Source organism: Ammospiza nelsoni, chromosome 14, assembly GCF_027579445.1.
Source record: "Ammospiza nelsoni isolate bAmmNel1 chromosome 14, bAmmNel1.pri, whole genome shotgun sequence".
Lineage (NCBI taxonomy): Eukaryota > Metazoa > Chordata > Aves > Passeriformes > Passerellidae > Ammospiza > Ammospiza nelsoni.
In genome coordinates this window covers 2,261,977-2,278,964 of record NC_080646.1, presented here as the reverse complement: position 1 = coordinate 2,278,964, position 16,988 = coordinate 2,261,977, and the positions used below count along the sequence as shown (strand labels likewise).

The following is a 16,988-nucleotide window of genomic DNA, read 5'->3' as shown; positions in this document are numbered from 1 at the left end:
TGCTCTGAGCCTGGGCTCTGGGGTGCCACAGAGAGCATCAGTTCCCATCCTGCAGGACAGCACTGTGGAAATTGGGCACCAGCCCAGCCACAAAAAAGGGAATAAGTGAGCACTTTGCAGTACATACAAACCCAGACTTCTCAACTGCTAAATGGAGCTGCTTCCTTCTCTTTGTGTGGGTCTTCTCTGCCCACACAGTGTCAGGGAGACGGCTGAAGGCTCCAAACAGGAGGGTTCACTCTGCCACCTCCCACTACCCATCATCTGCAGATCATTTCTGGAAGCGTCTTGTCTAGGCTTCAGGATCCATGATGCTTTATTTGTGGTAGGCTTTGCTTAGCTCTTGGCTCTCAGCAGAGGATTCACCCATACCAGAAAGTTTGCTAAGACCTTGACAAGACCTCAAACATCAGTTCAGCCCATGGCCAATCCTTGTGAAAGTCCCACTAAGGAATCTCTGCTGCTCTCCAGCACTGCCACACAGTTTTCCCTCCTGGCCCTATCTCCTTGAACTAAACAACCTGCTCTTCAAAATCTTTTTTTGGATGTAGTGCACTCTCAGGCTGGGGAGCACCATTTTGATTTCAGGCTTATTTGGGAAAGTTTGCTCTTGGATCCATGTGCTGTGGATAAACCCTCCCAGAACAGGTGGTTTTCTGCTCCTCTGGCTGCTGGGCAAAGTGTGTGTTCTGCTGCCACATCCTTCATCCACAAATGCAAAAGAGTCCAAGGGCTGCCCAGGGGGTTCCTCTTCCTCATAATCTCTCTCACACATATGCATGGATTATCAGCCTCACAGGAGCTGAGGACCTAAAGACCAAAAACATCCTCCAGAAATAAATGTGCTGGAGGAAATTGCTGCCTGCAGGAGCTGGGGATCTGTGTATGTGACTCTATTCAGAAACAGCACCACCATCACCCAAGTAAGAGTAAACAGGCAAAAGAACAACTGGTGATTCAGGAGAGCCATAATGTTACAAACCACAGAGGGCTGGATGCTGCAGCCATCCAGGTGGAATTCTTGCCAAAGTACCAGGGTTTACATGGGATTATATTCATTGGGCAAGCACATCTCCATGGTATTCTGCTCTTAATCCACAAGCAAACCTGCAGGTAAAGCTTGGAATCCCTGTTCCCTCTATGCAATATTGCTGCTGATGCCTTGGGAAGGCTGGACAGAGCTAAAGAATAAAGCAGGGATTTATTGACAGGATCTCCTCCATGGATCCACCTTGGGCAGCACCAGAGCCCAGCCAGGGCTGCACCCAAGATGAACCAAAATGGCCCCAAAATGCACGGCCGGGCACGGGCTCTGTCCCTGGGATCAGCTCTGCTCCATTTGCACCTTGCAGTTCATTGTCCCATTGCAGCTTGAGCCCAGGCAGTCCCACCCTGCTTGTTTTTCTCTCTCCAGCCCACGGGGTTTGTGCTCCTGGGCTGAGATTTGGGTCATTTGTGCTTGGTGCCCAGCTGGAGCAGGAATTGTTTTGTGTCCCTGCTCTGTGCACAGAGCTCACCATCCCCTGCTGTCCTTCAGCATCCTCTGTAACACACCTGCCCTCAGACACACACGTGTTGTCTTGCCAGCCACATTTTCCTTTTCTGTGAGCTTGTCTCATGTCCACCTCTCCCCTTTCTGCTGAGGGAGGTGCCATCAGCACCTTTTCCTGCCTCTCTGCTACACGGAAGAGAAGCAGCATTGGTAAGGCCAAACTTGGGGCAGTTACTGAGAGTCTCAGCAGGGGAATGTACTGGAGGACAGTCAGGATTTGGCAGGCAGTTTTCAGAAGCTCTTGTCTAGAATTTTTAAATGCCCTTCTAAAAATGGCAAAATCCAAAACTTGAAACAATGGTGGTACCTGCAGGCAATTTATAATGAGCTGAAGATGGAGCAGTGTGTTTCTATCTTCTTAGTCTTCCTCTGCAAGCTCAGATGGCAGAGTTTTCCAAGGGGAAGAAGGAAGAAAACTGTCCTTGTGACCTCCAGAAAGAGATGCCTGACCCCACTCTGCTGCAGCTTCCTGAGTGATCCAATTGCTACTGCTAGAGGGACTGCACAAAGAAAGTAAGAGGAAAGAAAAGGCCCAGTCTCTGCACCCCCATCACTGACTGAGGGGAACAGGAAAGAACCATCATCCAATTCCTTTCTAGAGAAGCCCATGAAACCCCCCTGACCTGGTGCTGAGTTTGTGAGGACCTGGTATTCAGGGTTTTTACAAACTGACCTGACACAAAGCAGCAATGCCACAAGGGCAAGAGCTAAACTCCCAGCCCAAGGACCAAAAGAGATCCCAGGTTCAGTGCAGATGAGGGGTGTGATCCCTCAGCTATTTAGGATGGGCAACTTAAGCAAGAGCCAGCAAAGCTAAAATTCAAAAATAAGAAGGAACGAAAGGAGCTCCACGATAATTTCTCCCCCCATTTGTAGCTATCAGAAGAAGGAATGCTCTACTGAGTGGTCTAGAGATGAAACTAGTCAATGGTGCTTGGCAGAGAGCCATGATGTGGACACACCATGGCACGAGGACTGAAGTCACTGTGCCATGAGAGGCTCCAGGACTGAGTTCCAGGTATTACAAGCATCACTATCATTGCTTAATGGGAGAGGTTCTTTCCAGGCACATCCTTGGCAGGGAAGTCCATAAAAAGCTTCCAGCTGTGCCACCCTGAGACCGCAGAGAAGCCAAGAGGCCTCGTACATTTAGAGTGGAAAGCAGAAAGGAAAAGGCACTGCAGGCCTGGGGAAGCAGAGCTGCTGGGCCAACCTCTGCCTGCCCCAGGGGCTTGTGTTTACTGGAGCTGGAGTTTCAGCCATTTAAAAGGATGAGAAGAAGTCAGAGGGCAGTAAACCCTGAGAAGATCCCCACTGAGACAATGGAGAAACCAGAAGGAAGTAAAGCCATCTCCTGCCTGGCATTGTCCCTAATATTGGCCAGAGAGGAATGAGTAAAAATGACAGCATTGAAAAGGAGATCACATCCTCCAAAATTTAGACAATCTGTCAAGAAAAGCTGTTCTCTACAGCAGGAGCAGAGGACAGAAAGAAGGAAGAATGCTTTGATCCTGAAGAGCCTTCCTCTTCCTCTCTCCTGCTTTCCTCAGCTCCTGGGAAGACAATTCCCACCAGCTGCCTACATGACAAGGACTGGTCTGCACACAGCAGAGAGTGACAACAGACACCTCAAACCACAAACTGCAGCACAGACAAAACCAAAACCTTATGACTGACCCAGCCAATCCCATTTTTCAAACCAAAAAAGGCTTCCCAAGGTTTCACAAAGGGAAACATCTCTGCACTGCAACAGGAATGCACATGACTCAAAATTCCATGCAGCATATTTCCTGCCTAGGTATATCCCATATAAACTTCCACACATAAAACAGCTTAAATCAGTTTGATATTTGCTTTCCTGTCCCATTTATGTGTTTAAAGATCACGGCATTCTGAGGAAGAATGGAAGTGTCATTATTTTTGAGGCTCAATAACACATGTTACACATCACAGAAACTTGTATTTCCCCAACAGACAGGAATATGAGTCTGGATTTGATTAACATAAAAAGACCCTTACCAGAAAGTGAGTAATCTGTATTAGTCATCCTCATGGCTGGAGTGTAAGATACACTTGGCATGTCATGGCCCTTCTCCTTCTGTTTCCGTCGATACCACACAAAGAGTGCCAGCAAGACCATAATAATTAGAAGGAGAATAATAATTCCAATGATTGCTCCCACTGAGTGCCTCTCTGATCCAAGAGCTGGGCTAATTTTAGTATAGGGGTTTAATTCTTCCATCATAAGAGCCGCTGTTAAAAGTAATTCATAACACACTGTAAATTGAATCGTGCATTTCATTTTTGAAACACTGTATTTTTTTAAGCACATCATTGGAGAGGGGGAAAGAGAGAGGGAGAGAAGGATTTTACAGAGAGAATTCCACTGTACCTTGATCACATCGGATTCCTTTGAAGCCGGGACTGCAGTAGCAAGTGCCTGTGACGTGGTCACACGTTGCATTGTTCATGCACTCACACAGTTGTTTGCAACCATAACCAAATGTTCCTGGAGAGCACTCTGGGGAGCCAAAGAAAAACATTGCAAGGAATTCTTCTGGTTTTGGGAATGGGCACAACATTTGCCATGGGAAATCTGGTAGAGAAGTCTCCCTGGTTTTAGGATCTCTAGGATAACACCTTAATGTGAAATTATTATTAGCCTAAAGCAGGAGCTAAATGCATTCTATGTGCAGTTTGCTACTTATTAAACTGTAACTTTCTGGAAAATTCATAGAATGAAATCAATGATAGGTACAAAGGCTTTAGAAGACTTGATGTATATTACAAATGTTCAGAGTTTAACAGAGCTTGAGCTCAGAAGCTCCAGACAATAGAGCTCAGCATTCTTCACCTTAACTTAACCTTAAAAACTTACCTGTTTTTTTTTTTTTTTGAGGGGAGTTGCAAAGAAAAGTTTTAAAGAACATTTATATGAACCCTACAGCCTTTACCAAACAAACCCCACGTGCTTTCCTACCCATCCCTACCAATGCCAGGATGGGCACTGGTAGGGATGAGTAGGAAACAGAATAGGATAGGATAGAATAGGAATAGAACATTGCAGGTGGAATTTCAGAACTGAGCATCTGAATGGTTTGATTTGCTCTGCTTCAGTGTCAGGGTTCCTAATCCAGAAGGAATTTCTATCCTGTCTTTGTGTTTCTATCAAAGACTGAGTGTCCAGCTGAGAAATTTATTCATACAATTACCATGATGGGCTATTACAATAAATCTGTAGGCAGCTTACTGTACTTCTGGAAGCACTGTTCAAGAATAAATTAAAAGAAACAATGTCTGTCGCTTACTTCCATGGAGAAGCTGCATTACTGAGAACATGCTCCCTTGCTATGATCCTGTGGAATATATTGTTCAATATGTGACTCCTTGTGTGTCACTGCAAATGTTTTTCATTGCATGACAACACCTCCCCAGTGTCAGCCTCAAAGTAGCTTCTGGTAGCCAAAATTTAATATTAAGTACAGAACCATAGCCAGTATCTGTTTATTGATTTGCAGTGTGCATTAGAATTGTATATTTAATCTGTTGGTACTCAAACAAAGAAAAAATAAAATTATTACAATTAATGCTCATTCTTTTATTAGCCTGCAGCCTACTTAAAATGAATAAGGCCTAAATTTTGGGACTGCACCACAGAAATGATGCCTGCAATTAAGCATTTCATCTGCAATGCAGTGTGACTGCCCATTCAGCAGGATTTGGAGAAGGAAGGAGCCTTAATGAAGAGATTCTTTTAGATTAAACAGTAGAAAAACAAGTAAATAAATACATTTGTAGTTTGGATAGAAAAGAAAGCCTCAGGCTTTATACAGGGGTGAAATCATAAAGCAGCTCCTTGTGTAAAATCTGCTATTGTGCAGTTCTTTGTGGGATTCTTTAGTTTCCTATTTTGATTGTGGCTGCAGCGAAGAGCATCCCCAAATTCCACTAAGCTGGCCACTTACAGAGTTACAGTGGTGCCATGCACAATCCCCCAAGAGCACACAAATTTGGCCCTGAGATATTCACTTTGCTGAATTCAAGTGTGTGCAAAAACACATTTATGAATTAAGTTACATGCACAAATACTTCCATAAAGTTCCACGTAGCAAGCTACAGTTAAAAAGCTTTCCCTTGCAAATCTGTCAAGAATGTTACTGAATTTCCTTCCTCCCAAAAAAAGTGAGGGAATCCTGTGGAATGAATGCCTTGGGAAGATGAGGTGGATTTCATCTGTGTTTAGAACCCCAGTAAGTGGGTGAGAATTTCCTTGTGAATTACTGCACTGGACAAACACACACACAGAGCACATCCTCTTCCCAGGACCCTCATTCTGTGTTCTTCTAAGAAGCCATTTGGCACAGCCTGCTAAATATTCCAGTGGGGCATGGACAACAATTCCAGGAAGACATTCCAGATCCCTTGCAAGGGAATTGAGGCTCATTGGGGAACACTCACTGCTCAAGCTAAACACAGACCCTTCCCAAAATGGCAAGCAACCTTGTTTCCCTTGATCTGCTTTCACTGTAAAGATGAATTTTTGGTCCATGTCTACATCATAACTTCTGTGGGAAAGCCCCATATCCCCAATATTCTTTGGAAGGCAGAGAGCAGAAAGGACTTGTTCCTTTTAACCCTTCTGTCTTTATGCACTGGGAAACCTGGGGCTGCTGCTCCCAGCAGCTTTAACAAGGCCTGAGGCAGCTTTAGGGCTGGGTGTGTATTAATCAGGTACAAGTTGTTGGGAAGGCCCTGAGTGCAGTGATTTACTTTCTCTCACCAAACTTTAGCCTGGGAATGAAAGGCCCAATTTGCAGGGATTCACTGAATTTCTTTATGCTCAGACTGTCCAGTTTTCCAGGGGTGCCCTCTCCTCCCTATGGATTACATAAGGTGCCTGAGGTCATTGTCCTGCTGACATCAACACCTCATTTAAGAGCCAGTTTGTGCAAGGATTGTGAAGCACCCCCTCTCTGGAGAAGGAGGGCACCGAGGTGGCTGCACTTACTCTGCTCACACTGCTTGCCCGTGAAGCCCGTCCTGCACGTGCACTGCCCGCTGATGTGGTCACAGTCAGCCCCGTTCTGGCACTGGCACACATTGGCACAGTTCTTCCCATAAAAAGCAGCTGGGCAACCTTTCAGCAAGAGAACAAGGAAAGAGTAAGAAATAAGCTGAAAGTCAAACTCAGATGTGTTATCAGCACAAAGTATGTGGGCGTATAAATCAATGGATTTCCAGCCTCTGTATATTTAATGACATTTACTTGATGGTCTAAATGCAGAGATACTGTGACAGACAATTTTCTTGAAGTAATGTTTCTCATCTTTACAGAATTGCCTCTGAAGTGTTTCAGAAGAATGAAAACTTGACCCATCTATACAAACTACATTTTCAAGAAGTGAAAGAAGATGCTAAACAGAAACTCTCTGCAAGACCAGGGATCAATCAATTATTTGCAAGTGAAAGAACCTTCTTAAAAGGCTCACCAGAATTGGATCTCCTCTTTCATACCGGTAATTTGGCACTAGGGTGAGAAATCTCTACCATTTTCCTAAATCAGACCATAAATACTGGGGCATTAACAAGCAGGGACACTGACTGTGCAAATTCTAACAATGAATCAATAATCTAAATTATTTTCCCCTCCTTTACCGAGCGCCAAAGGCATAAAAAACCTTGGAAAGCTTCAGGACTGTTTTCTTAGGGGTGATGTGAGGTTATCAGGAGTAAGGAGCATGTGGTTTTCCAGGGAAACTGCAATACTGGGAAGAAACACGAGGTAGCAGCACATACTTTGACAGATTCCCTGTCTCTGAAAGGCTTACGCTGAGTGCAGTAGAGCCCCGTCCAGCCATGAGTGCATCTACATTCTCCATCGTAGGGGCTGCACAGTGCTCCATTGTGGCAGTTGCATGAATGAAAGCAATCAGGGCCCCAAAACCCAGCGGGACAAGCTATGAAAATAAAAAACATTTGTCAGCCGACAAAAAAGAAAGCAATGATACTGTGTTAGTGCTGTGGAGGAGCAACAATAAAGGGAGAACCCGTGAGACATCAGCAAAGCAGAACCACACACTGACGGTGACCAGTGCTCCCTGCACAGTGACCAGTGCTCCCTAGGCAGTGACCAGTGCTCCCCAGGCAGTGACCAGTGCTCCCTGCACAGTGACCAGTGCTCCCTGCACAGTGACCAGTGCTCCCTAGGCAGTGACCAGTGCTCCCTGCACAGTGACCAGTGCTCCCTAGGCAGTGACCAGTGCTCCCTGCACAGTGACCAGTGCTCCCTGCACAGTGACCAGTGCTCCCTAGGCAGTGACCAGTGCTCCCTGCACAGTGACCAGTGCTCCCTGCACAGTGACCAGTCCTTCCTGGACAGTGACCAGTGCTCCCTGCACAGTGACCAGTGCTCCCTAGGCAGTGACCAGTGCTCCCCAGGCAGTGACCAGTGCTCCCTGCACAGTGACCAGTGCTCCCTGCACAGTGACCAGTGCTCCCTAGGCAGTGACCAGTGCTCCCTGCACAGTGACCAGTGCTCCCCAGGCAGTGACCAGTGCTCCCTGCACAGTGACCAGTGCTCCCTAGGCAGTGACCAGTGCTCCCTGCACAGTGACCAGTCCTTCCTGGACAGTGACCAGTGCTCCCTGCACAGTGACCAGTGCTCCCTAGGCAGTGACCAGTGCTCCCTGCACAGTGACCAGTCCTTCCTGGACAGTGACCAGTGCTCCCTGCACAGTGACCAGTGCTCCCCAGGCAGTGACCAGTGCTCCCTAGGCAGTGACCAGTGCTCCCTGCACAGTGACCAGTGCTCCCTAGGCAGTGACCAGTGCTCCCTAGGCAGTGACCAGTGCTCCCTGCACAGTGACCAGTGCTCCCTGCACAGTGACCAGTCCTTCCTGGACAGTGACCAGTGCTCCCTGCACAGTGACCAGTGCTCCCTAGGCAGTGACCAGTGCTCCCTGCACAGTGACCAGTGCTCCCTGCACAGTGGCTGGTCCTTCCAAGCCACCATTGCTCTCCAAACTCTGGTGCCACCCTGTAACCTCTCCCTGGCACAGGGATTTCTAGCAGCAGGTTTATGAAGAGGATTTTGCCCCTCTGCCCTGTTCAGGTGAGACCCCAGCTGCAGAGCTGCCTCCAGCCCTGGGGAACAACAGAAGGATTTGGAGCTGCTGGAGCAAGTGCAGAGGAGGTCACAGAGATGCTGCAAAGGCTGGAGCCCCTCTGCTCTGGAGCCAGGCTGGGAGAGATGGGAATGTTCAGTTTGGAGAAGAGAAGGCTTTGGGGAGACCTTAAAGCCCCTTCCAGGGCCTAAAGGGGGTCCAGGAGAGCTGGAGAGGACCTGGGACAAGGGATGGGGGGACAGGACACAGGGGACAGGGATAGATGGGATATTTGGGTGGAATTGTTCCCTGGCAGGGTGGGCAGGCCCTGGCACAGGGTGCCCAGAGAAGCCGGGGCTGCCCCATCCCTGAAGTATCCAAGGCCAGGCTGGACAGGGCTTGGAGCACCCTGGGATAGGGGAAGGTGTCCCTGCCCATGGCAGGGGTGGAATGGGATGGGCTTTAAGGTCCCTTCCAACCCAAAGCATTCCAGGATTCTGTGACTCCATGATGCCCTGTGTGGGGCAGGAGGCAGGATCAGGTCTTTGCTGTGACCAGTGACCCTCAACACGACCCCACTCTGTGCTGTGGCACTCTCCATGCCTCACTGGCATTATCTGTGAGGACAATTTAGGCAGAGTTGCAGGATATAGAGGTAATTTAATTTTCTTTTTGACATGCTGGAATTCTTGCATAATAAAGCCCAGCTATTCAGGTTTACTTTGCTATGCAATCAACCACTAAAATTACCACATTCATTTGAAGCACAGAGTGCTACTCCAATCATGAAAAAAATGTAAAGAAAACTTCTTCCAGTATGAATTCACATCCACAAATTCAGATTGCTATTGTTGTTGGGGGGCTAATATTAAATTAAAATCTCTAGGTCTATTTTATATTTCAACAAGTACAATATTAATACATTAAAAAAAGTTATTGTAAGCCTCCCTCCAAAAATGAATGCAGTAAGTTACTGTTATTAGTGCCAGACTAAAAGATCCGAAATTATGATAGGCCTTCAATATAACAACTATATTTTTGCTTTAAAAAGCACTTTCCATTGCTTCCTGCTAAAGCCATGAATTAATAAGGCACAGTTCCCAGGAAACCTGAAAGTACAGACACCAGGTCTATTTCCATGGATGCCAATGGCTCCATGGATGATAAATGGAAGTTTCTGGCATTTGACAGACACCTCTAAAGCCAGAATGAATGGCCAAAAAACCCTGCCATGACATAAATCACACAAAAGGTCACTGGACTCACACAATGTAAAGCTGAGCAGGATTTGGCCTGAAGTGTTTGTGCTATAAGCAACCAGAAATACTTTTCCAATGCTCTTCTAAGGCAGAGCTGCAGGGGCTGTTAGTGAATCCAGAACTGGCTCTGGAGTTGGAGCTAAAATTATCTCCTGAGCAGCTCCAAGCCCAGGTCATTCCAGGTTAACAGGAGCACAGGGCCAGAAACAGCCAGGGAGGGGAGCCCAGGTGCCCAGGGAGCCTGGGGTGGGACAGGGTCACACCTTGGGAAAGGTTCCCTTTATGTGCAAGGGGAACTGAGCAAGGAGCCACGTCCCCCTCTGCTCATCCAGAACCCAGAGTGCCCACAGGCAGGTGCTGCCTGCTGAACTGCTCCTGCTGGCCTGGCCTGCCTTGCTCTGGAAGGAAAAGCACCTTTTTTCAAGGTTAACAGACACTAACAGACATTTCCCAATTAGATGGCTAAATATAATGAGGAATATGTGCAGCTTTCTGTCTTTTTTCCCTTTTTTTCCCCTGCTGTTTTTGAGTGACAGCAATATTCTGCCTGTGGAAGACACACAATAAAAGCAAAATTACAGCCATCTGTTTTTATCCGATTCCTGCTTTATCACTCGGAGTTTAATATATTTTACTCTGGAATGCTGTCTAATATGCTAGTTGTATCCTGAATATGAAGTAACATTTCTGAATGATCGGATATTGCCTCCCTCTGTGATCTAGCTTCAATTAAGGGATGCTCTCAGGAAATGACACTTTGGGATCAGCAAATGCCAATCTTCTACCTGGGCAATTTTCAGAAAGAAATCCTTCATCCCTACAAGGCCATATTGACTTTTACAATTAAATTACATTTAATAGAAATATTTCAGCTACCTAATTTCTCAATTCTAGGGATTTGGTACATGAAAACATTTACTGGTTAATAATGTCTAAATGTAATAGCTGAAAGAAAATTATTACAAAAAATAAATAAAAAGGAATCCAGCTAGAAATTAAAAGGGAGCATGGAGCTTTCTTTTCTGATAAGAGATTGACCTCCCTTTCCTGGAATAAAAGCCAGTCAGGGCTTCTGCAATGCGGAAACTAATTCAATCCAAAGCTAACTTAGATTAATTAATAGAAATCTGCTTTAAAGAGAGTAAGGCAGTGGCTGTAACACAACAGGGATTTCCCCAGAATCTAGCTTTCAGAAAGCCCCAAGCAAACCCAAAGTGGATATGTGGAGCAGAGGAGGAGGACGGCCCTTACTCTGGGAGCAGTCCGTGCCGATCCAGCCCGGGAAGCACTGGCAGGAGCCGTCGATGGGGTTGCAGGTCCCGTTCTCGGTGCACTGGCACACCTCAGCACAGTCCTTCCCAAACTTCCCGCTGGGACACACTGCAAACACAAGGCACTTTGCTGCAGCCTCTTCAAAGGGAATGGCAGGAAATCACAGGAGTCAACATTCAGCAGTTAGAGATAAAATTAATTAAAAACGCTTTTCTTTGGTGAAGCAAAATTCCTCTGGAAAGCAGGAAAAGTATTCAAGCCCATTTTGCTTGCATCCCAGGAGTGAAAACAATAGGAAAAAGTCGTATCAAAATCCATTTTTCTGCTGGAAAATGAAGCTAATATAGTCAGAAGATTGCAATAATTGAAGGGCAGTATGGAAGGATTACAAGAGGAGAGACAAAACAGAGAAGAGGGACCATCACAAGAGGAAGAGAACAAGAAAATCTTAGGAGAATTCAGTGAGTAGCAGCCACAAGTGAGTGGCTGGGACTGATCTGGTTTCCAAGGATTTTATCTATATTTATATTTATGTATGTTATATATCTGTTTGACTGAGAGCTGTTTAACAAATGTACTGCATCCCGACAAAATCAGCACCTCTCCCTGTGTGTCCACCTAAGTGAAGTTGGAAGAAAAGGAACTCTCAATTTTTTTCCAGAGTCATCCTCTCACATCCTAAGCACAGCGACAGGAAACTAATAGACATGTAGATCTTCAACCTCCCACCAAATTATTGGAAATCTTTAACGTTAAAGTTGATGGAAAGCTCTGCTCAGTAACAAATGAAATGTTTCATTTCTGGGCTCTTATTGGCTGTGTTCCCTGACAAAAACAGATGTATTTTCAAAACAAGATAAAACATACAGTCCATCTTTGCAAAGAGGCTAACAAATGGAACTGGACTTGGATCCTGGTAAATAATAGCGATGTCAAAAAAGTGATTAAGGCACTTCCCTGAATTATGCAGCTGTTTCACCACTCCAGCCTCTCTCACTTTCTCAAAAGTAGTCTCTGCAGGTGACCTCAATCTATCCTGACTGTGAATCAGCCACAGATTGAAAACCTGAGCTGTGATTCATTGGCTTTTATATAATATGCCATCCTCTGCTCTTACAAGAGCAGAGTATTGTTTTCTGCTTGTGTTTCTATAGACTATGGACTTATCTGTAGGAGTGGATAAAGTTGGGTTTGACTTTCACACTTTGTGCTAAACAGAACTGTTCCTAAATGAAAAGAGATAAAACTAAACACAATACACAGCCAGGATGGAAAGAATACACAAAGAGAGAAGGAAAGCAGAACCCTGCTATCACAGACAGCAAAAACTGAACTGATCTGTCAGCCCAGGCTCCTGGACAGGACAGGCCACACCATTATTCCCTTCCAGTGCCCTGCAAGAAGCAGCTCCAGGCACTGTTTTATGGCATCTTTGAGATGGAGATAGGCAACAGCACCTCGATGAAGGCTGGGGAAGGTATGTACAAAAAATGGAATTCTCAAAGGACTTCCTTTGGAGAGGAGCTGATTTGTTCTGCACCATGGAATACCGGTGGATCAGGGCAGATCTGTGATCCACACAGAGCTGCTGGCAAAGGGACCAGGTCACACTTTGGTGCACAGAGGCAGAACTGGCAGAGGGGCTCCCTCCACAGGAGCTCCCCTTGTCTCTGGAAATGGGATGACGCCCTCTGGAATGGCAGCACACGGGGATGACAAAATGGTTCTTCTCCCTAATTTAAACAACCTGGCTGTGGACTGACAGAGAGACTCTTGTGAAGATGTGAGATCCAAATCCAAGCATTTGTTAAATGTCTCAATCATTTTTAGAGAGCTGTAAAACAAGGCCTAATGCTGCTTTCTCCAGCAGCAGCCTGACTGTACAACACAGATTGGGATGTTAATTAGCTCAGAAGGCTCTGAAGTGAGACTCCCAAAGTCCCTGTGGGATGTCAGGTGTGTTCTAGCAGTGATAACAAGTTATTATCAACCCATCTCGCTCTGGGATTATGAAAGATATTCACAAAACAGCTGTTTAGTTGTTTGCAGCTTGGAATCCTTGGCACAACTGAGTCAACCTGTGCAGTTTTGGGGGTTACACAGCTCCTCACATGCACACACTGCTCGTGGAAGAATGTTCCTGCTGCCAATGGCACAAGGAAATGAAAATTCCAAAGTGAAATCTTCATTTCACGTTTTTCTAATGGAAAATTAATTAGCATTTTTCTTTCTACAAAATAAAGTTACATGTTAACTCATTATGACAAACTGCAACACAAATTGATTTTAATTAGGACATGAATATTTTAAGATTAATTTGCTAGATAGATCAACATTTCAAAGTAAAACCAGAAGTGCTGAACATCTGAGCAAAAATAAAATAGTTTTCTTAAGAGGATAATTAGACCTGCTTATGCTTTGAAATCTGGCTAACATTTCACATAAAATGGACAAATGCACTGAAATACGTTCATTTTAATAAATTAATTGGTGTAATGTTTAGTTGACTATACAGCACAGGAAAAAAAAACCCCATGGTTATATTTAATCTATGTTTAATGATTTTGGGTAAGTGCTGCCTGCAATCCCACCTTACTGAAAAGCAGGTCATTGAAAGTGTCATTCAGTTCTGGCAGGGGTGGTGACTTCACAGGGGCAGGGGTCACTACAAATCACTTCTTTTAAATATCTGTGTAGCAAATACCCACTGCAGTATGCAGCAACTGAGAGTGCAGAAGGCTGAGGGCTTTTGTGGGTATTTTTAGGATGAAAATGACACCTGGAGTTAAACGTGGAACTTTGAAAGGTACAGAAAGGCGATGGGTGTTTGGGGGAGCTGAAGTTCCTCTTCACTTGTGAAAATGAACTCCCTTCTCTGCCTCACTGCAAACTTTCCTTGTGTCCATGGTTTTAGCCATTCCCAGCCAGGTCCTGCACAGTCTCAATGAGGTTTGGTGCACAACTGGGTGTTGGGGATTGCTCACCTGAGCTGGCCTTTACCTTAACCAGAACCTCCCTGTCCTGCAGCAAAGATCTCAGGAAGGTGCTATCAACATTCAGGTGAGGACAGGCTGAGCAGCAAGAAAAATGAAGCCATTGGATGCTGATGTATTTACAGCCGGTGTCTCATTCCACAGGCATTTCAATCCAGTGTGGCAGAGCTGGATTATTTATGAAACCAGGAGCACATCGTATTTCCAAGAGGGTGACTGAGTACCTGTTTGCATTTTCCCTCGGAAGGAAAGAGTTTCTTGGGATCTAAACTGCAGAAAGAAGTGAAAAGTGCAGGGAGCAGGGGATGGGGCTGGCTCAGAGCAGCTGCGCGGGAAGGGAGGCGGTACCTTGGGTGCAGAGGGTCCGGGGAGGGGAGGGGAAGGGAAGGGAAGGGAAGGGAAGGGAAGGGAAGGGAAGGGAAGGGAAGGGAAGGGAAGGGAAGGGAAGGGAAGGGAAGGGAAAGGGGGCCGTACCTTGGTTGCAGAGCGGCCCCGAGAAGCCGGGCAGGCAGTCGCACAGCCCCGACACGTGGTGGCAGGGACCATTGCTGTGCACGCACTGGGGACACGGCTGGCTGCAGTGGTGCCCGTAGAACCCGGGGGGGCAAACTGAAAACAGAACAAACCAAGCTGTCACAGGTTTTTCCATCAGAGCTTGAGAATTCTCTGTCTGTCTTAATCCCAACCTAATATTTCTTAATTTATCAAGCACAATTTAGTGGACAGCTGAAATGATGAGGCCTGTCGGATTGTTCCATGTCTAATAAAGTGCAGGCTGGTAAAACTGCTCCTGTGTTCAAACATTCCCACCTTCCTTCCTCATGGAAGTCCTTGGCTATTTAATATCACAGCAGAGTTCTCAGCAGCCTCCCTCTCTCAGGACACTCATTTGAGTCTCTCTAAACTAAAAACTTTGACAAAACATGAGTTTAAGATATTTGAGACCCCACAGCAGATACGGTTAATAACACACATTCCAAAGATTTTAGGACAGGTAGGAAAAGAAACACTGGCATACATGTACAAAAACAGAAACTCAGAAAGAAATGGAAATTGAGTCAAGAAATCAGAGAAGGTGTATTAGGAAACAATATTTTATGTCAAAACCGTTATGCCAAAAGCTGATTTCCAAACCTATCTGGTGCAATGCCTGTGCTCAGCTGGGAGAAGCGACAGCCATCAAGTGATGAAAAGAAGCCAATAATGGTAATTATGTAACACCATACAAAATCACCTGATTTAAATCAGTAATCACATCAAATAGCTGAGTAAACTTGTACTGAATTGTGTGCTTATTTTGCCTAAAACCTGGATTGAAATTATTACAGAATTTGTACATCAGGTACAGAATCAGGATTATGGCTCAGTATCTCTTCTAAAAGCAGATTTTTGCTTCTAAGAGCATTTAGAGCGAAAAAGCATCCACTGTCCAAACATTCACTGCAATAGATAACACAAAGAAATGTTAAATTGCAGAAAGTGACAGTAAAAATAACTTTATATGTTTTTATTTTTACTCCTGTGATTCTCTGTTCTATAGTTCTGGCTCAGTGGTTACTAAATCATGTCTGTTCTATTTTTCCAGCAAATGAGAATTTTCTCATGGACTGTATGTTCTCAGAGGGTGTCAGGCTCTTACCCCACTGCACATTTCCAGCTGGAGCTTAGCTGACAGGTTGGTTGATGATGCAGTAGCTATAAAACAACCTGGATCATTCCTGGAGACATTTCTGCAGGCTTAAGAGCACTAAACCATCCCAGTGTCTCATGTAATCCTGATTACACAGACAGAACAAGTTGGCTGAGTATCATCTTCAGTATCATCCTCAGCTCTGCCTTGTAATAAAACAGCCTAAATCCTGTTTCTAAATGAATTTCTAAGAGAAAAATATGGATGATTTTGAGAACAAGCTTAGCAAGGTCTGCTTACAAGGTATTGAGCCTGAATCCCAGAAAAGAGCTGGAAGCAAGCTGGATTCCAAGCTGGATTCCCAGGCCAAATAGTCACAGAGGCAAGAGCAGAAGCATCCACAGGACCCCTCTGCTGTCACCCCAGTGGGGAGGAAAAGTTCTCCCCATCAGATCCTTGGCAAACATCCTCAGGGAGCAGCCTGATTCCTGGGCTTGCAAACTGGGCACAAGGGTTGCTCTTGTAGCCTGCATGCCTACAGCTGATAGAACTAAGCTGGTTTTTTTTCATCTCAGAGAGGTCAGAAACTATTAACTTCTGGAAGTTTTGCACTCTTAAGGTTTCAAATTTGTAAAACATTTTCTTCCTCATCTCCCTGAAGCTCTGAGCTCCACATTTTAGCCTTGGAGAGAGGTTTTACAGCTGCACAGATATGCTGAAGCACCTGGAAATTGGGGTTTATAATGGAAATGCTTATAGGCCATTAACTACAGCAGTGCTAGAGGTCATTGTTATAATGGCTTTAAATAAAAACTGTCAGCTACAAATTATTTTTAGAGATGAGTGTGTTCTAGTGTCAAGTGTAACTGGTGAAATCAAAGGGGATCTATGAACTGGCCATGCAGAATGTCTCACAGCAAGAGGAAGAAGAAGAAATGCTGAGCAGAAAACAAAGACAAATCCACTTCTTGTTTACATGGGAAGATGGTTGGTGTAGTGAATTAGGGTCCCTATGGGGCAAATGCAGCTTCCCAGATAAAGCAAAGGAGAGGATTTTTATCTGCTTGGTACATTTTAATATGTAGCAGCAGAGCATCAAACAGGAGCTATTTTGGGCTGCTGTGTTTCTTTTTCTGGCATACAAGAAAACATTGCCTTGTTATTTTGATGCCAACGCTC

At 45.3% G+C, this 16,988-nt stretch overlaps 1 protein-coding gene across 2 annotated transcripts in view; it reads right to left on the bottom strand.

The window, feature by feature from the left end:
• Nucleotides 1-16,988, bottom strand: part of MEGF11 (multiple EGF like domains 11) — a 189,871-nt gene that overhangs the window by 19,221 nt on the left and 153,662 nt on the right. For both annotated transcript variants that reach the window (XM_059481906.1, XM_059481905.1), the window contains exons 14-19: nucleotides 14,654-14,788; nucleotides 11,166-11,294; nucleotides 7,381-7,509; nucleotides 6,561-6,689; nucleotides 3,945-4,073; nucleotides 3,572-3,805 (exon numbers count right to left, since the gene is read on the bottom strand). In XM_059481906.1, the coding sequence (XP_059337889.1) occupies nucleotides 3,572-3,805; nucleotides 3,945-4,073; nucleotides 6,561-6,689; nucleotides 7,381-7,509; nucleotides 11,166-11,294; nucleotides 14,654-14,788 (885 nt within the window). The remainder of the gene's footprint in view (nucleotides 1-3,571; nucleotides 3,806-3,944; nucleotides 4,074-6,560; nucleotides 6,690-7,380; nucleotides 7,510-11,165; nucleotides 11,295-14,653; nucleotides 14,789-16,988) is intronic.